This window comes from Engraulis encrasicolus, chromosome 21 (assembly GCF_034702125.1).
Source record: "Engraulis encrasicolus isolate BLACKSEA-1 chromosome 21, IST_EnEncr_1.0, whole genome shotgun sequence".
In the NCBI taxonomy this organism is placed as follows: Eukaryota; Metazoa; Chordata; class Actinopteri; order Clupeiformes; family Engraulidae; genus Engraulis; species Engraulis encrasicolus.
Window position 1 is genome coordinate 6,806,360 of NC_085877.1, and position 26,714 is coordinate 6,833,073.

Consider the following 26,714-nt stretch of genomic DNA (forward strand, 5'->3'; position numbering starts at 1 on the left):
CAACCAAGATTTCAAACAATTTAGATTTTCTTGGTCCCTTTTGATTGTTCTTTTTGAGCTGGTCGTGAGGGGAAGTAACTTATTGTTATTATTGACCTACGAATGAGCAAAAAGACGACCTGATTCCCAAAAAGTTGTGTTACTGACAAATCGTGGGAAAATCGGGCTTAAAATCGTACAGTGTACAGCCAGCATTACTGGACAAAAAGTGCCCTTTTGAAAGTTAGATTTTTTACAATGAACTGTGTTCAATATAATGTAATATAATATAATATAATATAATATAATATAATATAGGTCTATAACCTCCATGGTAAGTTTCACATTTTCACATCACTCTGCCCTCTTTGGCTAGAGGGGTAAAAACGTACGTGTGTGTCCCTAAATGGAATACATATCAATTAAAATATATTCTTCTTTAAAGTCATTTTCTGTTGCCTATTCTTTCTCACATTCTATCTCTCCTTATTAGAATACACCTACCATTAAAATTGTAGACTGATCATTATTAGTTCTTTATTAGTGGGCAAACCAATAAAATCAGCAAGGAGATCAAATACTGTATATAGCTACCACTGTATAAATGTGTATGTTTCAAAGTTCATGGTTCATTCTGCTTGTAGTTTTATGTAGACAAGCCTAAGGGTGTGGTGACAGAGACTCCAGAGATAACATTTCTTTAGTACAAATGTTTTGCTGCCCACATTGTAAAGTGTATTATGACGTGAACAATAATTGCTGCATCAGTATGACAAATGGATGAAAGAGTGATCATATTATTACACAAACCAAAACTACAAGTTCTAATGATGAACATGAAACCTTGGTGACGATGCCCAGGCCACTGGATACAAATGACCTGATGTTTATGACTTTATTACTGCATGTCGTACATGGTATCATACGGAACCCTGGATGGAAAGTCCAACTAGTTGCTCAGTTATTGGAAAGATTGCTGTTACTTTGTTGCATTGCTATTTATTGCCGGCTTTATTAAGGGTCAGTATAACCATATTATTCCAGTTCAAACAGAAACGAACAATGAACAGATAACTAACTTCCTGTATGGTTACTACGTACAAAGGTGTCTACATTGCTGCCATACAACCGTACTAAGCAGCAGTATTCATTATGTGTCTAAAGGCTTCAAGTAAAATGAATAAAATGCCAATGATATGTCTGTCACTCTACCACCATGTGGACCCTACCATGATAGCCACATTGAATTTCAGTCTACTGAGCCTAAAATATAAACACTAATAGACTGGAGTCAAAGGGTTAAAATAGACACTGAGATTATTGATGATACAGTTTGTGTACCCTGGAAAAGACCTTTGCTCTTGACAGGGGGCGAAGAAAAAAAAAAACCCTCAGTAGACCCATTCAGGAAGACATTTTTGTTTTCATTTGTTCTTCTTTCGTCCCCCTCCAACTTATTTCCACCTATTTAATTTCCACACATCTGATAGCTTTGACAATTGTTATGGGGTTTATAATTTGTTTCTTAACCTTTGTAATCTGCTTGTGTTTCCATTCAGGTGTAGCATAAGGCGGTGGATGTTATCAGCCCCCACCCCGCCCCCCAGACATGGGCCTATATAATCAGTCCACTGCCCTTGTCCAACAGTGGACACAGATAATCGAGGAAAAGAAGAGCACTTGTCTCACGGTTGACATTTTCAGAGGTCTTCTTTTAAACAAAGGTTTTTGGTGGAATAGAATAATCAGGAGTGCCTAAAGATGTGTACCGGAAAGTGTGCTAAATGCATCGCAGTGTCGTTGTACCCACTGGCGTTGACTTCTATCATCTGCAACATCATTCTCTTCTTCCCTGGTTGGGATACAAAATATGTTTCAAATGACGCGGATGGCAAAGAAAGACTCACGCCTGAGGTGAAATTCATGGGAGGCGTTATTGGCGGCGGCATCATGGTCAGTATCAGTCTTGTCTTGTTAAAAAAGAACATTAATTGATTAATACACAGCTATTTTAAATTCAGAATTTCTATATAAGTCTATGCATAGTGGGGCCTTTTTTCAACATAGCTATTATATTAAATTAATCAGCATTTCTAAGGAAAGCAACAAAAAATTGAGTGAAGCCTGCTCCAACTCTTATAAAATCTGAATTAATCGCAACTGAATGACTTTGGTAAGGCCTTTACCTTCAAATGAGTAAGTAATAAATATGTGCCTTGATAACCATTTGTTATAGGTCCTTATTCCAGCCATTCATATTCACCTGACTGGGAAAGCAGGCTGCTGTGCCAACCGCTGTGGGGTAAGTGCGTAGGCTATATTCTGCTCCCAGGTGGCTCTCACTCGCTCCTCAACTCCTCTCTTTAGCCACCTCTTTTCTGAAATCTGGAGCTGACTCTGAGCTCTGTAATAGTATACACAGTTTGTAGTGCTAATTCAATACTGAGAGGTTTGAGTCAACACTTGAAAATCCACTCTCTAAGTGCTGAATTAACACTGTGCATATCAGATCCGCTTCAAAACCAACCTCAAGACGTGGTCCTATCTTTTTTCTCTGGCCTTTGACATATTTTAAGTTGACAATCTTTTTTATTCCATTTTATATGAACTTGGCGTAAGCAATACATTTAGCAATATACCCTGACACTCTACTGCTTTGAGGTTTGTAAATACTGGTGTATCAATAGTGCATTCTTTCAATAATGTTCATGTGGCTGGTATGCTTTGGTCATTTTTCCTAGATGTTCCTGTCCATTGGGTTTGCAGCACTTGGGGTCCTGGGTGCTATTTGGAATATGAGTGCGGCTGCACTCGGCCTGTCTAAAGGACCAGTTTGCAGCGTTCTTGGAGTATGGGGCCGACCATTTGAGTATGTATGACAATTTAGGTCTTAATATGCAGTATTAAAGTATGACAGGATGTATTATTTTTATAGTTCCAGAATTGATGTTGCTTGTTATGTTGTCTTTTTCGTTGATATTTACCAACACCATAATTATGAAAATAAAGTTTGAATGTCCTCCCACTTGCTCCCGGGAGCAAGTGTGTGGGCATTCAACCTTTATTTCATAGTTGTCTCACCTTTTGTCCTGCACCTGCGTCTTGGATGTACGCATCTCTACCTCACTCAACAAAATCATAATTTTTCAAAAAAAGTAGGCCTACCACCAGTCATAGACATATTTAGCTGCAAAACCTACTTGTAGGCTACTTTTGTCAGACCAGTAAATATAAGTTTATTACTTAGTTAATATTAATGAAAACATAAAATTTGTGAATCTCCAGCATATATTTTGAAAGTTAACTATTACTCTACCATTAAAACTTCAGACAAAGTTTATACTGATGAAACACTAAGAACAGTAAAATTAGTAACAAATGCACTTACAACTCTAATCAAAACAAATCTAACGAAGTTTTGACATTTTTAGTCACCCTGGGTCTGTTGGTAATTGTTGTGGTGGTCGCTAGTTGTTCCTGGACACCATATCATTCTTCCTTGATCTCACCATTCTTTTTTTTCATTGTGTGTTCTCTCCACAGTGTTGAAGACAGTGATTACCTGACAAACAAAGATCTCTGGAAGTTGTGTACTGAGCCTGAGAATGTGGTGGAGTTTAACATCGCCCTCTTCGCTGTCCTTCTGGCGTGCGCTGCTCTGGAGTTGGCCTTGTGCGGATTCCAGATGATCAACGGCCTCTTTGGATGTATATGTGGAACCTGCAACGGCAAAGAGGTGAGTGAGGATGGATGCCAACTAGCGGTGTCAGTGGTAGAACGTTAGTAAACCTCTCTGCCAAAGCTTCATGCAGATGCTGTAGCAGCAATGCTGGTGATCTTGGTCTTTAGTTCAGTGATTTTGCACCTGGGCTCCCATGTCAAAGAGTTGGTTCAAGCCCCAGCTGGACCTGAATTACTCAAGACACTGACACATTGCATTATACTACATTACATTACGTTGCATTACATGGCATTACATTGATGACCCTTCTACCCTAAGCTGCTTACAAAACAAGGCATAAAGCAAGCCCCAGATGCACAGAGGTAAACAGTGAGCAAGTGTAACAAAGACTTGTTGTGAAGTCGTAAATTAGCTACATTGCTTTGCAGAAACTTTTGCATTGCATTACATTACATTACACTTCTACTCAACACGGCTTACAAAAGCAGGGTGAAAATGCAGCAGCAGTTGTACATAAACGAAATTGGCAGGAAGGGAATGGCTATGGGAGTATTCCAAGAACCTGGCTCAGAGGTAGTAAACTATAGGTTAAGTTAACCTTGAGGTTTAATCAGCTAATAGAAGAGCCTGGAGTCCTTATTTTCTTTAACTAAATATCACATGTGGGCTATCTATTAGCAGGTTTACCACTTCCTCTTGGTTAGCTAAGCCACGTGTATCACTGAACCAAGTTCTTGGAATAGCCCCTATGTTGGGAAGATTTGAGTGTTACCTTTGTTTGAAAATGAAGTAGAGGAAGGGCCATCAGGAGTAGTACAGTGCTTGTAGAGAGTGCAGGCATGTCACTTTGAACTATTGACACAAGTGAAAAAGTCACACGGATATTATAATATGATGTAAGATTCTTGTAATAACAGATGTGTTTTTAGAACACAAAATACAATATTATCTATTCATAAATGAAAATATACCACACCTACTATGGAACTGTACTTCACAATAAATTATGTTCACATAATATTTACAAATGAGATATGGTCACTGTATTGAATTGGAAAATGTTTTTTGAATTTTTGTTTTTGTTATTTTTGAATGTAACTGAGTGCTGTGATTTCTTTCTGCAGTGAGTGGAGTGGAGAGGACCTCAAAGTAACACTTCAGCAGTTGCAGCCAAATGAAGAATCACGGATAGCTGTCAACAGCACCTCAATTGACTTTACACTCATGAAGGCACATAGTAGCCCACCTCCTATACATGGGTTCTAAATTTTGTTTATAACCTTACTGCGTGAACCTAGCTGTGCACAACTCAACTTCTGATTGTTGGAAACCGCTGTCGGTCAAAAAATTAGCTCACATGGTTGGCTGCCAGTGTCTTGCCCCTCCTCATAACATTGTGTTGATAAACACTGAGAACCCATGTATAGCCCACTGTGAAATGTTAGGTTTTCAAGTTTTTTTGTTGAAAATATTTGGATCTCTATGTATTTTTTTTAAATAAATATGTTGTTATTCTAATAAATGATATACTTTTTTCAACTGTTCAATTGTTTCCATCTTTTTTTCTCTCTCTGTAAAAGCGTCCTCTGTCACAGTATTGACATTTTTCATGTGAAAAGCAATACAGTACATGTGAAATGCAATCACATCCTATACACACATTTTCAATAGCATCACATTCTTGTGCGCATCATTTGCTAGCTGTTGCTTATATCCAAAAATGTCAACCTCAGTAGAGTGAATTTTGCAACAACAACAAAAACATCTGTAATCTCCCAAACACACGTGGGAAAATTTGCTATGGTCTGATGAAATCAAAACGTTGAACATTTTGGACATGCACACTGACTATCAGTAAATGTTTTGAACACTTTTGAACTTATTCTGTTTCAATTTCAGTTTTAGTTCTGAATCAGTTAAGTGTAATTGTAGAATTAATGTATAGACCATAACATTACATGACAGAGCACACAATTTTATCCAAGCTAGAATGGACAATGTATTTTGAACTTTTGACTGATCAGTCTTGTCACCTTTGGCAGCAACAGCAGTTGCGGTTGTACAAACGTGCAGTTCTACTTACATGCGGATAATGACCCCTATCAACCACATCCTGGTTCGCAGAACCTCGTGCACTCACGCCCAACTTTGTGAGAACCAGGTTATATCAACCACACCGACTTGTGCATATCCATGAATTTAAGCTTTCCAGGAATATATGACACTTGCTCGTACAACACTGCAACATGGCTGCAGCAATCAATCGTGATTTCATAGAAGGATGACCCATCAGGTTATGTTCTGATGAGTGAAAAAATAATGCATTCACTTGAACAGCAATTTCTCGTTGAGGTGGGAACGTATTTGTCATTAATTTTGGAACACAAAAAGTGCGTTCTTCAAAGCCATATGTATCAATAGGGATTAAAACTTGTATTCCAATGTAGGCCTAATAAATGTGTCTGTTAATGTGGGACAGGTTGCTTGATTTTCACTCTTCTGTTCAGCAATGACAAATAAAGCCTTCTCTAGCCTCCTCTGGCTGTTCAGTACTTACCTTTGTACAATTTCAAGTTGTTTGGGCTTGAAGGACTTGAAACTGATATTCAGTAAATAACTGGAACTGAAACTTTTGCCTGGTAACGTATATACTAGATGTGTAGGCCTATGTTTTTTCCAAAGTATACTATGTGAAAGCCAAGGTCATGGTTCATTTTGTTTGTGGTTTTTATCAAGACAAGCCTGTGGGTGTGGTGACAGAGACTGCAGAGATAACTCCTTGTTACAGATGTTTTCTTGTCAGCAGAATAATTACCTCATTATTAGGCCTACAAATAAAGGAATAAAGAGTGTTGACTCAAACCAAAACTACAAAACTACCAAAACTACAAGTTGTAATAATGAACAAGAAATGCTGGTGACGTTGCCTAGGACACTTCGTACGAATGCGGTGACGTTTATGACTTTATTACAGTGTTGCGTGTGTGGTATCATACGGAACCATGGATGGGTCCGAGGGTCATTCCACGCCAATCAAACAAATATCCACTTACTTCCGTCTCAAAAATATTAAATATATTAAAATATTACTAGGTGTTCCTTATAGACACCCAAGAGAAAGGATTGAAATCTCCTTTTGTGTGAATTGGAATCCTTGCCATCTTACTGAGTTTCATAGGTGGTGGTGGTGGTGGATGTCTCCTCTGATGGCCTAACATAGCACAGCAATAAAATGTTGATCCACAGCACAGCAATAAAATGTTGATCAACTCTCTGTGAAGATGTGGGTGTGGGGTCCATCAGTGAAATGCTAGTAGCCGTTGAAAGGACTTACTGCACTACTATGACATTACACAGGGCCTTAGTAATACATTACAACTTGTCTTTCTGGTAAGAGGTAATTTATAACATGGGCCATGCCTTAACATCAACATGTTGCTGCAGACTACGAATATTTTGAGATGCAAGTGCATTTAGATTTGTTGAATTGGTGTGGAATGATCACTTCTTGTGGTCTTCGTCTTGTCTCTGCCTTGCCTTCATTTGGTCTCTACCTTGTCTTGGTCTTGGGCACAGCGGTCTCGGGCATAATGGAAGGGATTTATGCATAATCATGCACCCTTATTCAAATGCAACCACTACATGACATACTGTACATACATGACTTTCACACTGTCTGATTCTACCTTTAAAAAGCAGTATATAGAGTATACAGATTCACTTCAATGTGGACATGCAACCGTTTAAAAAAAAAAAAATGTATTCCAGTCAGCTTTGTTGCTAGTCTATTGCTGGTCTCGCCTGACTTGGTCTTGGTCTCAACTGCTTTGTCTCGGTCTTGATCTCGGTCTTGATACCAGTCTTCGTAATGTCTTGTTCTCAGACTAAACGGTCTCTACAACAGCACTACTATGTGGGCCCCACATTATGAACCACATTGGATAACGATCCATTTAACTCAGGGCCGGCCCGAGGCATAAGCAAACTATGCAGGCCCTTAGGGCCCCCACGCCTCTAGGGCCCCCTCATGAGCCCAGAATAATGAGGAAGAATTGGACCCTTGCTTTAATATCCCAACCTCCGGGTTTGGAATCATTGGTCTATATGAGTACGGAGCATGAGATGCTGAGTAGGTGGTGGTATGGGGGGCCCCTGTTGAATTTTTGGTTAGGTCCCCATAAAGGTTTGGGCCGGCCCTGATTGAACTATGTTCAACTTTTGATGTTTTTCCACACCTCTGCTGCCAGGTGCGTAGGCAATGGGCCATATCACGACAATTAGAGAAAAAAAATGCGCTCACTGACCATTTCACTAGACCTTCACCTGGCAAATCCCTTAGGACCAAAACATTGTGTTTGTTTGTTTGTTTGTTTACATTTATGGCCAAATATGCAACTGTGGCTATGTCATGGCCAGTACAGGTAATAAAATTCACTTCAAATTAAAAATCAACACCAAAACATTGTGTAGGCCTATTACAGAAAACAGCTAAATGGTCATGTGTGCAGGATTTTTTTAAATTGTCAATCCACTGAACTAAATATAAACCTACAGTCAGCAGCATGTCAATGACCCCAGGGTTAACTAGTTAGAATATCCGCTGAGAAAAGACCTTTGCTCTTGACAGGGGACACAAAAAATGCTCGGTAGATCCCTTCATTTTTGTTTTCCTCTGTTCTTCTTTCATCCCTCTCGGTGACCTTTTTCCACTTCTTGTTCTTGCTATCTTCAGTTCGGTTCTGGAAAGATTCAATAGTTATGACGGCAATTGATATGGGCTTTATCATCGTCTGATCTTGTTTCCATTCAGGTGTGGCATGAGGTCTAAGGTCAGCGCTGTTGTCACTGCCCCTGCCCCCAGACACGGGGCCTATATAATCAGTCCACTGCCCTTGTCCAGCAGTGGATCACACAGGACACAGAGCAACGAGGAAAAGAAGAGCATTCGTCTCACGGAATAGAGGAATCAGGAGTGCCTAAAGATGTGTACAGGAAAGTGTGCTAAATGCATCGCAGTGGTGCTGTACCCACTGGCCTTGGTTTCTATCATCTGCAACATCATTCTCTTTTTCCCTGGTTGGGATACACAATATGTTCAAAATGACGAGGAGGGCAAGGAAAGACTCACGCCTGAGGTGAAATTCATGGGAGGCGTTGTTGGCGGTGGCATAATGGTCAGTATCAGTCCTGTCCATTAACATTAATAGATGGGCATTAATACACAACTGTTGTGACTTGTATAAACAAAGTTATCTAATGCAGCTTTTTTTTACTGTTTTCAACTTAATTTTTATATTAATTTGTTAGGTCAGCATTCTTAAGAAGAGCAAAAAAAAACTTTTGAGTGAAGTCTGCTCCAACTCTTGTAAACTCTGAATTAATCGCAACTGAAGGATTTTATATTTAGGCCTTTACCTTCAAATGAGTACAGTAGGTAATAAATACGTTTTTTTGATGTTATAGGTCCTTATTCCAGCCATTCATATTCACCTGACTGGGAAAGCAGGCTGCTGTGCCAACCGCTGTGGGGTAAGTCGGCTGCCTGTGGACTAAATACATTTAGCTATACACCCTGATATACTTATTATTTTGAGTTTTTGAATTACTGGTGTGTAAATAGTGTAATCTATAATGTTCATGTGGCTGGTATGCTTGGGTCTTTTTTCCTAGATGTTCCTGTCCATTGGGTTTGCAGCTGCTGGGGTCCTGGGTGCTATTTGGAATATGAGTGCGGCTGCTCTTGGCCTGTCTAAAGGACCAGTTTGCAATGTTCTTGGAATAGGCTGGACCCGACCATTTGAGTATGTATGAGAATCCAGGTCTTAGCATGTTAAGACTAGGAGGAGAAAACATGTCTTATTTAGGCCTAATGTCAAGAGACAATATTTGCAGTTAAGCACTGAGTATAAAACCAAATATGCATAGCTTATTATTGTTTGTAGAGTTTTTATAGAATATTATTCTAAAATATGTTTGACAAGGATTTTGCTTATGGAAACAGTAATAGGCCTACTGATGAAACAATATTGATTGCAAACTCAGTGACAAATGAGCGTACAGCTACCACAATTATTGCACTTTTGCAACATAATAAATATGAAGTTTTGCTATTTTACACAGCTCCAAATTGCCATTTTCAATTGTTGCAATATTGTGTCTGTGTTTGTTTATGGTCGCTAGAGATACCATGCCATTCTTCCTTGACCTCCCCTCACTGTGCTATCTCTTCTGTTGCGTCTTCCCTCCTCAGTGTTGTCAACGGCACTGACTACCTGTCAAAACCAGATCTCTGGAACTTGTGTACTGAGCCTGAGAATGTGGTGGAGTTTAACATCGCCCTCTTCTCTGTCCTCCTGGTGTGCGCTGCGCTGCAGTTGGCGTTGTGCGGATTACAGATGGTCAACGGCCTCTTTGGATGTATATGTGGAACCGGCAGAGATGTAAGGCACTCACATTCTGTTTTGAATTGGAATATGGGTTTTTTTAATGTTTTTTTCCCATTATTATTCTTATTCTTTTGGAACATAACTGAGTACTGTGATTTCTTTCTGCAGTGAATGGAGTGGAGAGGACCCCAAAGTAACACTTAAGCTGGCAGTTGCAGCCGAATGAAGAATCACGGATTGGCTAGCTGTCAACGGTACCTCAATTGACTCAATTGACTTTACACTCATGACGGCTTATTGCCCACCTCCTATAGAGACTACTGCGAAATGTTATGTTTTAAGTTGTGTATGTTGAAAATATTTGAATCTATGTGTATTTTTTTTTAAATAAATATCGTGCTATTCTAATAAATAAGGTTATTCAATGGTTAACATTTTCAGCACTGTTATTTCCGCCTGTAAACATGTACTCTGTCCTGCAAAATGAACTACAGTGTCATAAACACATTGTCATAAACTAATTTTCTACAATATCGCATTCTTGTGCGTATCATTAAGCTCACTGTTGCTCTAACTTAAAAGTGTACACTCTACAGTGTAAGATGAACTTCAAAGAATTGTCTAGTAGAGCCTGTGCATTTCTTGGTTCCATGTGATGTCAGGTGAATGGCCCTTTAGGAGACCTTCGGTTAGGGAGACCTTTGGAGACTTTAGGTTGAGAATGAATGGAGTTCCCTTGGCGCTGCTGTGAATGGCTGTAGCTCACATCTCATGCAAGCCATCATCAAATCATAGATACGGGAGCCTCTATGACCAAATGTCACAGAAAGAAAAGAAGAAGGAGGGGCCCCCCTTAGGAGACCGAATTTGAGCACACTCCTGTGAATTGTGTGGGAGGAGTTTGAATTATCTTACTCTTCTAAAGAAATCTTTGTGAACTTCCTGTCCTTTTTCAAACATGTCACAGGAAGTGGTAGGCCTAAATGGCAACTTTGGACCCATGTGATGTCCCTGATCAGATATGTAACTCAAGACTGCAGGTGGAGCATGGAGGATAGACAACCCTTCATAGACATCTAAATGTAAAATATAAGGCAAACAAGAAGAATTAAGATTATATGGAAAAGGACAAATGTATGAAAGGGCAACACAAATTCTGATAAGGAACACATTGAACACCTAAATATTTTACACGTTCACACCTTTGCAGTGCTTTTGCTGTAGGCCTTACAATCAAAGATAGGTAGGCTATTTTTTCTGAATAATCAGTTTGTAACGGGGTCTCAGAGAAAAGAAAAGTACACCGATCACAACCACATAGCCTACCTGTAGGGGTATATACAACCACGAAAGAATGCAAAAGCAGTGTGTGTGATTGTGTATGATGATGGAGATTTAATTGGGCGTCAGCCACAATGATGGTTGATGCCATGACAGCCTAGCCTATTGCCATAACGATGGTGACGGCATGATAAGGATTTCCTTGTGTCGGCATAGCCTACCCACTGACTTCTATAGTAGCCTACAGAAGTCAGTGAGTATACCCAAAGATTCTGCATTTAAACCGTCTCTGGTATACCCTTAAATGTCATTAGCCTAATAGGCTATAACCCACCGAGCTAAATATATGATGTGCTATAACCACGGTCATTTTATAATTATTATTATTATTATTATTATTATCATTATTATTATTATTATTATTATTATTATTATTAGCAATAGCAGTCTGACCACCACTGATTGTGAAGTAGCCTAGGACAACCCTAAAAAGTGTTTGTTTTTTATACTTCAAGGTTCAAGGATGGTAGGGCATATTTGGAAATACACCTTCTGTGGGCCTACTAGGCCTAGGCCTACTCTAAATCCTATTGTTATAAATACGTCACCGACATAAAAACACACTGGAATGAAGGAGATATAGCAGGCCTAAGAAGGAGAGAGTGAGTAAATCGTGTTCAGCCTAGTTCAGTTTCGGGTAGCCTACTTTCGAAAACGGTTCAACAATGCTGAAGATTCTTACTATTAAAAAGTATGCAGGAAAAAAGGAACTGACCCCGACGTGATTTGAACACGCAACCTTCTGATCTGGAGTCAGACGCGCTACCGTTGCGCCACGAGGTCTTACGGGCATCAATGGTATCACACATTAATATAAAAAAACAGTACCAATACTGGTCTTGTACCACTTATATTTTGTTATCTATACCTGTGTGCTCGATTAATTTACACACAGCCAAAAAATGTCATATTATGCCATTCATTTTTTTTCCGTGCGTTCTGCTTTTAGCCAAAAAGCTAGGTTAGACTTGAATGCAATTTGATGGCAGGCTGACCCAATTGAGATGCGCACGTTAACAACGGCGTTTAGCCTATCTACCTGTCTTGTTTTGGTAATAGTACTTCAAAATGAATAGCTTTCTTTGAGCTATAGGCTAGAGTATAGGCCTAGGCCTACTATAGAATCACTTCCCCTTAGGTGAGCTTGAAATAGTACGGACTCGAGAGAATTGCGCATGTTGTCTGCATGCAACAATGTTGCCTACAAAAAGTGTCAGCATCAGCAACAAAGTAGCAACTATCATTAACATAGTATTGTTGAAAATGAAACCATGTAAAACGACAATGTGACAATGTGAAGCGATGATATTACTTACATTTGTGTTAGAGGCCTAATGAGACACTGCCGAGCCCTATCTCACGCCTTTCGTGAAGTCTTCACGAAAATAATTAATTTTCGTGGTGCATTCACGTTATTGCCCGCCTTTCGTAAAGTCTTCACAAAAATAATAGATTAATTTTCACGCTGCCTATTCACTTGAATTGCCCCACTGCTGAGCCCTATCTCACGCCTTTCGTAAAGTCTGCCACTACCCACAGATACTGGGTGAAAGGGCTAGTGTGGCTGCTATGCTGTGTGATCTGAAGTGCACAGAAACAGAAGTGCACAATTTCCTGACCTGTCAGCTCATGTGAAACAAAAAGCTGTGAGAACTTGGCAGCGACTCATTTCGCAGAGCTTTGTTCTGAGTGATGGTAAGTAGCCTAACTATTTTTGTGGTGCAGTAGCCTACCTGTCAGTATAGGGCCAAGGGATAGGCCTACAGCAACAGCATCTTTTTCTGGGGGGTGACTCTTGACTTAACATACCATTTACATTTAGTTTAGTTTAGTTTAGTTTATTTGATAGGGACAGATACATAACATGTAGGTTGCATAACAACCAAAACAGCAAGCATCATAGCATTTATAGCCAAAAGCTAATTTCCAATGCTCGTCCCTAGAAGACATTAATGGCTTATGGATTGTTTTTGGTCTAATAAAGAGAAGTCGGCTTTCTCTCACAATGTATAGATTGTAAGTTTGTGACCATCAATTGCCTTTCTTTTATTTGTGCATGCTGGTGCCACTGCCAAAACAGTAGAGTAGAGTAAGAATGGAGTAGGTCTAACTTTATTTGATCCCCGAGAGGGAAATTCAGGAGGCCTACAATATCTAACAACTAACCATTAATTTATACATATATAGGCCTACAGTATAGTATATCAGTAGGCCTATAGGCTGACATAAAGACATTTGTATGTGTGGTTTATTCCGCTGCTTATGATGAACTGCCAAGGGTCTATACATGGCATGGACCTGCTGAATTTGCTGTCAACAGACTGGCAATGCCCAAGTTGCTGCATTAGGCTGTTAAAGGCCCTATGCAATGTTATAGTAAGCCTAGTGTAGTATTTTGGTAGTTAATTCTTTTCAACAACTATTACAGCTTTCCACAAGCGGAAGGGCGTGCACACTGTGGTTTTTAAAAAGGGACCTCTGCACCTGCTGTAGATAGCCTATACTGCGGATGTAGGCTATTAACAGTTTTTTTTTTTTCAATTTTCTCAACAATGTGCTGCAATCTATGCTGTCAATACATGTTGCTATAGTCTGCTATATTTAATATTTATCTACACTGAGGCCAATTATGGGTTTTTTTCTCATTGCTCACTGCACTTGCTACTGTAGACTAAGAGTTGACTGATCCTTGAATGTTCTCAATAACATGAAGGAATCCATGCTGCCCAACGCCACAGCCACACCACAGACTCAGTGGGAGCAGTGTATAAACAGGACGGCTGACAAAGTGGAGTTTGTCTTTGTCAGCGTGTACGTGCTGGTCTTCATCGCAGGCCTCATTCTGAACCTTGTTGCCCTGGCGGTGTTTTTCTGCCTCACCAAGACGCGCTCGCACACCACCGTGTACATGACCAACCTGGCCGTCGCCGACCTCTTGCTGGTGTGCATGTTGCCCGTGCGGATCTACTATCACCTGGGCTTCCGCCGCTTACCTCAGCTGCTGTGCGAGGTCACCAACATGGTGCTCCTGATGAACATGTACGGCAGCATCCTCCTGCTGAGCTGCATGAGCGTGGACCGCGCCATGGCTGTCTGCTTCCCCATGTCGGCCCGTGTCCGCCAGACCCGAAAGAAGGCACCTCTCGCGTGCCTCGTCATCTGGTTGCTAACGGTCAGCACGAGCGTGCCTATCTACATATCAAGGGCGCAGGGGAGTCAACAGGCTCAGTGCTTTGGAAGCTTCCCCGCCTACGCCACTCGGACGGTGGTCGTCAGCTCCAGTCTCACACTGGGCTTCGGCGGGCCCCTGATAGCTCTGCTGGTCAGCTCCTGGGGTCTGATCCGAGCCGTCAGACAGAGCCAAGCCGCCCAGATGGACCTGGTGGACACCCGGAAGATCCAGAGGATGGTGGCCGCCTGCCTGCTCATCTTCCTGGCCTGTTTCTTGCCCTACCATCTCAGTTTGTGGCTGATCTATGTGAACCGGACGTCCGTCCCTTGCAGTCTGGTGGACGGCTATCGCTACGGCTTGATGGTGGCGTGCCTCAATGCCATGCTGGACCCACTGGCCTACTACTTCACCACCGAGACGTTTCGCCAAAGGGTGGGGAACAGCGTGCGGCGGCAGATGAGGCCCATCACACAGGGACAGAGCTCAGACGACAACAATCGCTCTAGGGCCCTCAACACCTGACACGCTGTCTGGTAGGGCTGTGCTATATGGGTGGGAGACGTGACGCCTTGTTTTTTCGTAACATTGGTTAAAAACCTACAAAACTGTTATTTTTCCTTTAAAAAAACAAATGTCAATGAAAGAAGATGTGGTACATTATGTTTCATATTAGTCTTAGATGAGAAGAAACATTTTTGTTAAGATTTATGTCAAATATCCTGTGGTGTGACTGTAACATTCATGAAACCTGGAATATAATATATATAAATTAACCAACGACATTTTGAATAATGTATGAAGCAATTGGCATGATTGCATAAATATTAACTTTATATTAAGATATGTGAATGTGAAAAGAACTCAAGACAGTAATATTAACTACAAGTTCAATTTCGTAACACAAATTGCGTCCTGTGGGGTGACACGTATGTCAATGTTTGTGAATGGGCAGCTGCAAGGCCAACTACAAGGGTCTTAAAGACTGGCTCCTAACCAGTCAGTACCTCAGTTATTGGAGAGTGCTGTGGAAGTTTAAGGTGACTCTTAACCTCTTAATATGTCTTCATATTGCAATCTTTCTGTCACACAATGCTTAGGTTCATTTTATGGTGTCCTGGTGTGACTGCCCTTATGGAAGGAAAAAAAGTTTTTTTATAAATGAAAACACATATTAAGATTAAACACATTATCATTATCAAGTTAGCATGAGATCAGATGTCAGTCATGTATAAAAAAGAATTAAAATGGCCATAATGCAGTGAATTCCCTGTGGTGTGACTCCATTTTCCTGCGGTGTGACATGCCTATGCAATGTGTTGATGCAGACACATTTTCCCAAAAATGGCAAAAATAAGGTGAAATTCCACAGACCACTAAGTGCTTTATTTGTTTCTATTTTTTTCCAATTTTTATCCATCATTTTTTTCAGGAATTTGAAAACCTTTTTTTTTTTGCGTCACGCCCTTAAACGTCAACCACCCATATATCAAATTTATATCATGATATCAATATTGTTGTCAAACGATATCAAATGTCATAATATCAATTTGAAACAATGTTTTTTTCATTTGTCTATACTGCCAAAAGGTAGGTTATGCTAAGCGCAATACATTCCCCTCATTCCCCTCCAAAGAGCAGACTTGATAACCAACACTCATGCAGAACACCACTGTGTGATTCTCTATTATCACTTTTCCACCAGGGCCAGCCCGGTGCTGGTGCCTTGCTGGTGCCGGGCTCAGCACCGGTTCCACGTTTTTCGACCAATTATGACTGGTGCCGGTGCCCAAAAAAACCGGCACCGTCGGCTCCGCGAAGTTTTTTTTTTTTTTTTTTTTTTTTTTTTTTTTTTTGACTGTTTTTTTTTTTTTTTTATTGAAAAAAGGATCTGATACAAAAAAATAATCAAGTTTACAGATAACAGCTATACATCCACTAAATGTAGTAGGATTTTCATTAAATATTGTGGAAGTATAAAGACACACAAACATATAAGAACAAACTAGAGATGATTACGGATGTTATACATTGTACATTTTAAACGTGTATTAATTGCATTAGGGCACATTGAATGATGAATTGAAGATAGGTACTGTTTTAAGTCCTTCTTGAAAATGAAGAATAAAGGTTTTTTTTTTTGTACTTTACATTTGTGAATAAAAAATTTTGCTAAAAAAAGAAATAGATTGATAAGATAGTCCCGTTGTGTGGTATTGTTTGTGTCCTCTGGAGCACCAAAATACATGACCTCCATGGTCAGTGTAAAGTCCTTGTCAATACATTCTTTGATAAAGTCAGTCAAAAAGAACCAGAACACTTTTGAGTAGTTACAGCTCCAGAATAAATGTTCCACAGTTTCAGGGTGAGAGAGACAGAAAGAACAATCAGGAGAAATGGGGGAGAATATTGACAGCCTTTGGTTACAAGGGTAACATCTATGTATAATCTTGAGAGAGACTTCAGCTACTTTATTTGTGATCATAAATTGTTTCCTGAGTGACCAAAATCTTAACCAATTGATATTTTCAAACTTATTATTCCAGTAACTAACACAAGCAGGGGTGGAACTATTATGTGTCAACAGGATAGATCTTATTTTTTTGTTAGAGAACTCATTGCTGATAAACAGCTTACCATCAATAAAGAGAGAAGAGGGATTAAAGTCTGGCGGAGACTGACAAAGACCTTTAGGACAGGTGTCAAGAAGAAACCTGATACCAGATGGTATAGCATCAAAGATTATTGCATATTCTTTAGGTGGTACAGGAAAAGAAAACTTGTCCATAAAGTCTCTATATGTAAATAATACACTATTCTCATCAAATAGTTGTGAAACCAAGATGATATTCTTGTCCAGCCAAGACTGGAAAAATAAAGTTTTGTTCTTGTAAGTTATATCCTTATTATTCCATATAGAATATGAGTGTGGTGAGAAATTGTGATTGTACATTAGAGACCAGCAGGAAAGCATTTGTTTGTGGAAGTTTGCTAGGGCCAAAGGAAGCTTAGATATGCTGTAATTTCATCGAGTAAGAAAACTAAAACCTCCCACAGATTTAAAAATGTGGTTAGGGATACAGTTCCACATGGAAGCAGGATCTTTAAGGAGTAGCTTTGCCCATTTTACTTTAAAAGAGTTGTTAAGCAAAGAAAAGTCAATGAGATTGAAACCACCTGACGAGTGATCAGCCATCATAACATTCTTTTTAATTAAGTGAGATCTAGATCTCCATACAAAATCTACTATTAATCTGTCTAGTTTCTGGCAAAAGTCTTGTGGGACATCTAGGACCATTGCTGGATAAATCACTCGGGATAAGGCTTCAGTTTTTGCAAGTAAGACTCTTCCAGTGATGGATAAATCCCGTTGTAACCATGAATTAAGTTTTCTTTTTATTATTGGAATGAGAGGGTCAAAATTTAATAGTGTTCTTCTTTTTTGATCCCTGCATATAGTTATACCCAAATATTTTAATTCACTTTTCACTGGGATATTGCTTATAGAAACAATTACTGAAGGTTTCAGAGCAAACAGTTCACATTTAGAAAGATTAAGGGTCAAGCCTGAGGCTTCTGAGAACGTTTCTATGGTTTTTAAAGATAGTGGAACCTGATCTCCATTTTTTAAAAACAAGGTGGTGTCATCTGCTAATTGACTGATTAATAGTGATTGATCAGCAATAGAGATTCCCTCTATTTTACTGCATTTAATGTGAGTGGCCAATAACTGCATAGGCAAAAGAAAAAGGAAAGGAGATAAAGGACAACCTTGTCGAATTCCCCGTTTTATGTCAAATCTTGACGTTGTACCATTTTTTAATTTAATGGAAGCATTACTGTTTTTATACAGCGTTTTTATAGCATTGACAAATTCTTTACCAAAACCAAACACTTGCAGAGCTTTAAAAATGAAGGGATGTTCAACTGTATCAAAAGCTTTGTAAAAATCTAGAAAAAAAAGAAAACCTTCATCAGAGGAGAGGTCGGCATAGTCAATAAGGTCAAGCACTAGTCTAATATTATTTGATATTAACCTTTCTTTCACAAAACCTGACTGACATTCATCTATTATGCTATTAAGCACACTTTTTAATCTTTTGGCAAGTATGCTTGCCAGGATTTTGTAATCGTTGTTTAGTAAACTAATTGGTCTCCAATTCTCTAAATGGAGATGATCTTTGTGGGGTTTTGGTAGTAAGGTAATTATACTTTGATTCATGGAAGGGGGGAGAACCCCATTATCTAAACATTCTAAATACACTTTATGCAGGAATGGCACAAGCACTTTAGAAAATTTCTTGTAAAACTCAGCATTTAGGCCATCATTACCAGGTGATTTATTTAATTTAAGCCGGTTAATTGCTTCTGTTATATCCTTGGGTAGGATGACTGAGTCACATACAGTTTTGTCAGCTTCAGATAAAGTGGCTAAGTTGTTAGAGAGAAGGGAGTTAAAGAAGTCATCAGCTTTCAATTGTGAAAAATGAGTAAGGTAAAGGTTTTGGTAGAAATCTTTACATGTATTAGATATATCACTATGAGATGTCAAAACAGCACCATTTGACATTAATTGGTTTATAGTGTTGTATTGGGAGCGCTGCTTTTCTAAGTTAAAAAAATATCTGGTATTCTTTTCTCCATCCTCAAGCCATTGCCTTCTAGAACGAATAAAAGCACCCTTAGCTTTACAAGTGTAAATGTCATCTAGTTTATGTTGCATTTCCACTAATTCAGCTTTCTGGTTTTCGTTTAATTCATCATAGGGAAGACAAGATAAATTTACTATCCTATTAATAACGGTTGCCTCTTCTGATTTGTTTTGTTTAGCTTTTTTAGCACCAGCTTTTCTAAAAGTAGATTGAATCTCAAATTTGAGAAGTTCCCAGTTGCTGCAGAATTTGTTTTCATTAACAGCTTTACTGAAATAGGAACTTATCATGGAGTTAATGGCTTCCACTAATGCCTCATCTTCAAGGAGTGAAGAATTCAGCTTCCAATATGCAGTGAATTTTCCATGCTGAACATTATCATCAGCTAATTTAACCACAATACATTTATGGTCTGTAAATGGAGAAGGTAGGATCTCACACTTAGAGACATATGGAGACAAAGAACATGAAATTAACCAGTAGTCTAGTCTTGATTTTAGTGACCCTGACTTATTTGACCAGGTGAACTGAGTAGTGGTGGGGTTTCTATTTCTCCATATATCTAGTAGTCCCAAACGAAACATCAAACCAGAAATAGGAGATGTTTTTTGAGAAGATCTAGTAGGAAAGCGATCAACATAGTTAGATATAGTTTCATTAAAGTCTCCGCCCAGAATTACCAGAATGTTGGGGTATTTGCTGTAAATATGTTTGACTTGAGTTTCTATCTTATTAAAGAAAGATTTGTTTTTCTTGGAGGAGTTGTAGCCATATACATTGCCAAGAAGAAAGAGAGAGTCATCTAGAGAGACCACAAGAAAAATGTAGTGACCTTCAAGATCAACAATGGATTCAATAATTTTCCCCTGAAATCTATGTTTTAAAATCAAAACCCCTGCTGAGTGTATGGAACCATAGGAAAAGAATATATCATCACCCCATTGTGATTTCCAGAATTTCGCATCATTGGGACTAGCATGGGACTCTTGAATAAAACAGAAATCAGAATTTTGCCCTTTAGCATAAAGAAAAATAGCTTTTCGTTTTAAGTCATTTCGTAAACCTCTAGTGTTAAAAGAGCACAATGAAATACCAGGGAACATAGAACACTGTTGTGAGGGATCACATAAAGCAAGGGAGGGATCCTCTTTGTGTTAACTATCCTCAAAGTAACAGGGATATCATAAACGGTCAAAAGTAGAACCATCAAAAATAGGTAACCACCTTTCAATTTTAAGGTGTCAATATGAATACCAAAATGAATAAAAAAGAGAAGTGAATAATAGAGAAAAGTTAGAATATTTGCCACATTTAAATGAAAAATAAGGTAGGCCTATACCTTGGACCTGGTTATATTGAATTAAACAAAGTATGTTCAAGTAGAAGAGGTATAAAGCCTATAGAACCATTTTTCTATCCGATTGTGAGAAAATTGATAGTGATGACATTGACATTACTACCACAGAACCATTACTTGTGGAACTTAGCCCATGTATTCATATCTGATTTAGGCTGCTCATGCCGTTATTTCGCCAATATTGACTCCAGCAGCGTGGGCGTCAATTCTTCTCCATCCACGAAAGCCTTTGCCCCGGTGTAGTAAGCGCGGTGTCCTGCCGCGCGGGCCTTTTCGACAAGAGGCCATAGCTGTTGGCGAGATTCGCGGTCGGAAGGAGAAAGGTCCTCGGCAAACCGTAGATTGTTTCCGGACAGATAGCGGTTTTTCTTCGCAGCTTTCCACACAGCGTCGCGAAAGTAACGCATTGTGAATTGCAGGATGATGCCCCGTGGTCTTGTGGTTGTTGTGTTGGTTTCTGCGTCAGATGCAGTGTTGTCCTTCGGTCGCGGCGTCGTAGCTTTCTCTAGTTTCCCGAGCCTGTGTACGGTATCGACGAGGGTGTCGGCTTTGTGTGCAAGACTGGGGACCACTGCTTTGCACACTTCCATTGCACGCTGTCTCACATTTTCGCCTTGTTGCTCCGATAGACCATACAAACGCAGGTTCCAGCGTCTTTTATAACGTTCCAATTCAGCCACTTTTCTCTCCAGTTCAGTAATCTTTTTTTCTGTAATCACAACGCGCTTCACTGTATGATCAGCATTGCATTTAATGTCCTTTATCTCGTTAGTTATGAATTCGACCGAGGCCTGAAGACCCTCGATGCCTTTGTCAAGCATATCCGCTCTATCATTAATGACTGTTTTGAGGGAAGAGATGATGGCCATGGCCAAGTCTGGGTTGACATCTTCAGAGCTAGAACTAGAGCTATCACCGCACCTGCCCTTTTTTGAAGCTGGTTCTCTGCTCGGTGTTTCAGGTAGTGGGATCAGCATTGCATCCGGATCCTGGGTCTCGGTGTGCTCAGTGTCCACTGTAAGATTTGCCCCAACTTCCATGGATAAGTCCTTTGATTTGCGTTTGTTGTCTTTTGTTGGCATACTTCTTGTTATGCTAGGACTCGTAAGGTGAAATTGTTAGCAAGTGGCTAAAGAACGTGGTAGAATACGCATTCACCGAAAAAACAAGTTTTGTAGCAAAATAAAGTAGAATAATTAACCGTTATTGTTGAATAAAGATGGTTATGTAAATGAAGAAGGGTAGGTATGCTACCATTGAGGATGTTGAATAACTTAAAAAATAATGTTCTTGTGAGGCGCTCCCTCTAACGTGTCACTCACACCGTCGCCATATTTCCGCGAAGTTGCTGGGTCAGAGTTGAGCACCGCAAACGTCACTATGGCTGTTGTCACAGCAACCACGCCGCGTTGGGGAACGTCACTTATGTTTTTAGCTTTAGCAACATACCTCTAGCTAATACTTGTAACCAGCCGTAAAATGTCAAGTTTGGGTGAGAAAAGTAATGTGTCGTGGTCCATTGAGGAAATGAACGCGTTAATTGGCATATGGGCATCTACCGAAATTCAGGAGAAGTTAGAGGGGGCTGTTAGAAAAGCGAAGATTTACGAGGAAATTAGGGTAGAATTGGCTGGGGTGGGCTTCCACAGAACGGTGGAACAAATTACAAATAAATTGAAAAAAATAAAAAAGGAATACCGGGACTACAATGCAGATATGGCCAGAAGTGGTGCTGGGAGGAGTAAAATAAAAAGTGGCATAAATGTAACACTTTTGGAGAATGTTATGGGTCGCAGACCAGCCAACCGCCTGGATGGAGCCCTGAACTCCAGGGTAGTAGCCGCAAACGAGCGCACTGCCACAGAGATATTGGAGGGGATGTGCAATCAGTACGTCGAACATGGTACGTGTACATCTTTGTGTTTGTGTAAGATACTTGTTCAGTTTTATGTATTCGTATTTAAGACGTAGTTTTACGTCATTGCACCTGATTCAAAGTTATTGGTCGTGTAGCAACTAGCAACAAATGGTGTGACCACTTGTTAGGTCCTATTGCTTAACGCAGTTGTACGTCTTCTTGCTTCAGTTTCGATGGAAGTTACAACTATTGTTGGTGACATGCCCCCACCCTGTTGTACATATTTACATATTTGCCTATTTTACCAATATTAGAAGAAAGTTAGCTCCCTCTAGAGTCATTTCACTGTTAATCTTTATACTTAGCGTTATGTCTATCACAGCAATAGTTGTGTAAGTTGTGCAGAGGTGTCAAAAGTAAAAGTAAAAGTAAAAAAAAAACAAAAGAAACACAGTATTCCCTTATTCCCATTCTCTGTCTTGGTGTCATGTGTTTTGAACTTAATTGTGCAGTTGCACGTTGTTACCAGAGGATGGCAGCACAAGACTATACAAAGAGCTAAGTAGCCAGTAACTGAGGTCATGTGACCAAAACGAAACCTAAGACACGGTTATGAACTCAAGGCACCAGTACCGGAGCTGTATTTATTGTGAGGAGTAATAACGAACCCTCGAAATCAAAGCACAAGTAAGGACATTTTTCATTAAGTTTGCAACATATACAAGGAGTTTATTTGTCAAATGCATTGAATTACAAAGTAATTACGCTGTCTCATCTGGATGTGGGCCCAGAACAAGATTTGAGTGATGGGGACCATGAATCGCTACAGTAAAGGGCATACAGTGTACGTATAGCCAAGGCTAGTCCGATTGGAGGAGTGATTAAATGGATACTTCGTATCTATTCACAAATCCTACACACCAGCGAGAGCAGAAAAAAAGCCTCTCCTCCTGTCCTGACACGTCGAATTGAAGTCTAAACAGCTAGACTTGTTTTCTTGATTGAAAGTAGGACACCCACTAGGCCTATCGGAATTCATAGGACACGTACCCGACGTCTAATGGAAAACCTTCTTCTGCTGTGCAGCCTGTTCAGTGTGGTTAGACGCAACCACCCTTCATATTGACTTTGAATAAACATTTTAATAACGCTGACCAGCAAAACAAGACACACATTTCGTGGCGCCATGGTGGATGATCTCTGAGGTTGTTACCAGGGTAACATTATTGCACTTCACTACTCTAGAATCTATATCGGTTCGCGGACGTAAGATTCCATTCAGTGCTGAACCCTATGGAAATCCGTGCTGGTGCCGGAGCCGGAGCCAGCCTGAGGCCAGTTCAGCACCGGCTCCAGCACCAGCACCGGGCTGGCCCTGGTCGAAAAGTGATATATGGCCCTCCAGTCACACGGCTGAAGGGAGGACAGATTGTGAATTGTTTAGCACAATTATTTGTCTTATAAAATAAATATTGTCTAAAACAATCGTAATATCAATATTGACTGAAATAATCGTGATATTGATTTTTCTCATCATCGAGCAGCCCGTCTGCGAGGTGTTCCAATAAAATTTTTTCAGTGCCTAACCCAGTGGTTATTGGACCTGGGACCTCATTTTGACGTCAACAATTTTTGGTGATCCAATGCACAGTTTTTTGTTTTACTTGTTATTATGGTTTATTGAATTCCAGGCAACCCCACATGGGGTCTCGACCCCAAGGGTTGAAAAAAACTGGCCTAACTCATCTAAGTGAATTCAAAGTGTAAATATTGGTAAATATTCTAGACATTAGGGATATGCTTTTATGTGGTTTACACCTCTTTTTTGTGTTGACACCTAGATGAAGGACTAGATCTGCCTTCCGGATTATCATGTACCAGCTTCCTGTCTTCTCTGCAGTTTCAGTCTTGTTGTATACCACTTTGTTTCTAAGAAATACAGCAGTTGAAAAGCGACAAAAGGTAGCTCAATTGCTTTTATCAGTATCAAAACAGCAAAACAGTTTGGGAACCTTATTATCAACCACGTCCTGTTTATTTTGATGTTTCTGGCTCATTCTATTTGATATGTCCAACAGCTGTAATAGGAAGCATTGAAAGTCCCATTAAAATCATGCCAATGTGATTTATTAAGTTGCATGTTTTGTTTCTGGGTTCTTTTTTGGGGGGGGGGGGGGGTGGAGGAGGAAAGTATTGAGAGTTTTCTTGGTGTGAATTGACTTTCTACAATGTGAGCAATTGAAACTATGTAGTTTTTAGCAGATCATATAGGCCTACATTATGTAGGCCTGGTGCTCTTTTTGCAATACATTATTTTGCTGACGTTTTTATCAGCTGTTTTATATGACACGTATGATACAATCTGTCAGTTTCCTCTTTACCCCACGTTCAGGGGTTAAGTTCATCTTATTATTTCCACATATCAGTTCAATTCGATTTCACCATTGCCACACTTCTCGAGCACATCTAATAGATAAGATTAGAGAGCCTTTATTGTTACGGTAATCATTTTCACAACAGTGACTTTTTCCACGGACAAGAGCACCAGGCTTTACTCTACAGCAGTGGTTCTCAACCTTTTTTTGAACAAACGCCCACATGACCTCATCAGAAGCCATCCAACGCCCCCTGTTGAAAAATAAAATTGACCAATCCCCCCAATGGGAACTAAATGGCCGTACACACACGTCGCTGCTATTTACTCGCTACTTGCTCACTCGCCTACTTGCCACTCGCTCTGGGTGATTTTGTTTACCGGTTGTCATGGTTCCCGCTGTCCGCGCCAATAACGTCCGTACGAAACAAAATGTAGGCCTACGCTGTTTAACGTTGATCGTGTGCTGTGCACAACCATGCATAATAGCCTTTGATGGTGTACACTGTATGTATTTTCCTCAACACTTTTAACCAAAGTGTGATGGCGTGCAGAAGTTAGGTGGTCAGAACACCACAGGGGCAACGTCACCTGTCAATAATCTGTATTCTGCATTCCAATTGGTTACTCGCTTAACTCGCGTCGCTCGAAGATAAAATAAGTTTATCTCGGAACCCGCCCACATCGTATCGCTTGTACTCTCCTCGCCTACTCGCCAGCGAGACTCGCTGGAACACGTAGACATTCTATTGACTTCATCCGCTGAGCGAGTAACTAGCAGCGACGTGTGTGTACGGCCCTTAAGCCCCGCCCTAACTCATCTGCAATAATCTCAACGTCCCCCTAGGGCCCCCCAACACCCCCTGGGGGGCTGTAGCGCCCCTGTTGAGAAACACTATTAGCGACCCATTTCACAGAGAGTGTGAAACACTCCCTCTTGACACACCACAAACATACACCACCCTTTCCTTTCCCAGCCGATGCATACCTACACCATCTCTAAGCCTGTTCTTTCAGATTCACAGTCTCATGAACACATGACCATCTCTCCCTTCGATTCTCAACACAGTTAAAGCAGACAACAGAAACAGCTAAACACCAACCTAAAAATGTAAAACTCACAGAATTTCAGATTGAGAATAAGATTAAATGCAACAAGTGGCTGACCAAAATGCAACAAGTCACTGGCCAAAAACATCCACAGAGCCAGCTTCGCTAACATGTTAGTAGAGGGAGTTCATTTCAAAGTGTTGGTGCACAAAAAGTAAATAGTCTGTGTCTGATTTCTTATTCATTGATAGGTCAGCATTTACAGATTCGCACTGTGTGATAAGCCAAATGTAGGCTTTTACACGGTGCACACAACTGTACTAAACATTAAAATGCTTAAAGTTGCACATGTGCAATGTTCTCACAGATTTGATTTCACCGCATGGAAACTCTGTTTAACCTGTAACATACTTTCAGTGTGTAGGCCCTCTTTGGGCAAAGGTGGCACCGCAGCGAAAATGGAACAAAAAATGAAATCAAAGAGCTAGTGTGCCACATTTTCTGGGTCATATATCATGTCACTCTGGCATCAGCAGTCTTGGTAGGCTCTCTTTCTTTCTTTCTTTTTTTTACACTGTAAAACATTGCAGCCAGTTAAACGTAAAAAAGTAAGTTGCCCTGCTGCCTTAAGTTTGTAAGTTAGCTTAACTTGAGGAAGCATCGAGTTGAATTATGTCTCCAGTTGAGGTAACCTACAAACTAAAGGCAACAGGGCAACTTACTTTGTTACGTTTAACTGCCTTGCAATGTTTTACAGTGTACAGTTATTTTTTTATTCATCTCATAGCTGACACAGCACGTTACTGTCCCTGGCAGCCAGACTTACTTTTTTTTGCCACTGATTCATATACAAATGACAAACAAAC

General features: G+C 40.0%; 3 protein-coding genes and 1 non-coding gene across 4 annotated transcripts; 3 read left to right on the plus strand and 1 right to left on the minus strand.

The window, feature by feature from the left end:
- Positions 1-1,393: 1,393 nt before the first annotated feature.
- LOC134437496 (transmembrane 4 L6 family member 5-like) lies at positions 1,394-5,208 on the plus strand. Its single transcript, XM_063186981.1, has 5 exons — positions 1,394-1,932; positions 2,216-2,281; positions 2,721-2,848; positions 3,523-3,715; positions 4,786-5,208. The coding sequence occupies exons 1-5, from the start codon at positions 1,741-1,743 to the stop codon at positions 4,786-4,788; spliced, it is 582 nt and encodes a 193-aa protein (XP_063043051.1). The 5' UTR covers positions 1,394-1,740; the 3' UTR covers positions 4,789-5,208.
- Positions 5,209-8,414: 3,206 nt separating this feature from the next.
- On the plus strand, positions 8,415-10,578 carry LOC134437497 (transmembrane 4 L6 family member 4-like). Its single transcript, XM_063186982.1, has 5 exons — positions 8,415-8,835; positions 9,125-9,190; positions 9,332-9,462; positions 9,912-10,101; positions 10,216-10,578. Exons 1-5 carry the CDS (start codon positions 8,644-8,646, stop codon positions 10,216-10,218), a joined length of 582 nt encoding a protein of 193 aa, XP_063043052.1. The 5' UTR covers positions 8,415-8,643; the 3' UTR covers positions 10,219-10,578.
- A 1,521-nt stretch (positions 10,579-12,099) lies between these two features.
- Positions 12,100-12,171, minus strand: trnaw-cca (transfer RNA tryptophan (anticodon CCA)). Its single transcript has one exon. It is a non-coding gene; the product is annotated as a tRNA-Trp (tRNA).
- Positions 12,172-14,095: 1,924 nt separating this feature from the next.
- On the plus strand, positions 14,096-15,122 carry LOC134438042 (lysophosphatidic acid receptor 6). The gene has a single exon (XM_063187630.1). It carries the CDS (start codon positions 14,096-14,098, stop codon positions 15,080-15,082), a length of 987 nt encoding a protein of 328 aa, XP_063043700.1. The 3' UTR covers positions 15,083-15,122.
- The last annotated feature ends 11,592 nt before the right edge of the window (positions 15,123-26,714 follow it).

Coding starts and splice junctions, on each gene's coding strand:
- LOC134437496 (XM_063186981.1), top strand. CDS start 1,741: ATGTGTACCGGAAAGTGTGCTAAATGCATCGCAGTGTCGTTGTACCCA. Junction 2,282..2,720: donor GCTGTGCCAACCGCTGTGGG/GTAAGTGCGTAG, acceptor CATTTTTCCTAG/ATGTTCCTGTCCATTGGGTT. Junction 2,849..3,522: donor GTATGGGGCCGACCATTTGA/GTATGTATGACA, acceptor TTCTCTCCACAG/TGTTGAAGACAGTGATTACC.
- LOC134437497 (XM_063186982.1), top strand. CDS start 8,644: ATGTGTACAGGAAAGTGTGCTAAATGCATCGCAGTGGTGCTGTACCCA. Junction 8,836..9,124: donor TTGTTGGCGGTGGCATAATG/GTCAGTATCAGT, acceptor TTGATGTTATAG/GTCCTTATTCCAGCCATTCA. Junction 9,191..9,331: donor GCTGTGCCAACCGCTGTGGG/GTAAGTCGGCTG, acceptor CTTTTTTCCTAG/ATGTTCCTGTCCATTGGGTT.
- LOC134438042 (XM_063187630.1), top strand. CDS start 14,096: ATGAAGGAATCCATGCTGCCCAACGCCACAGCCACACCACAGACTCAG.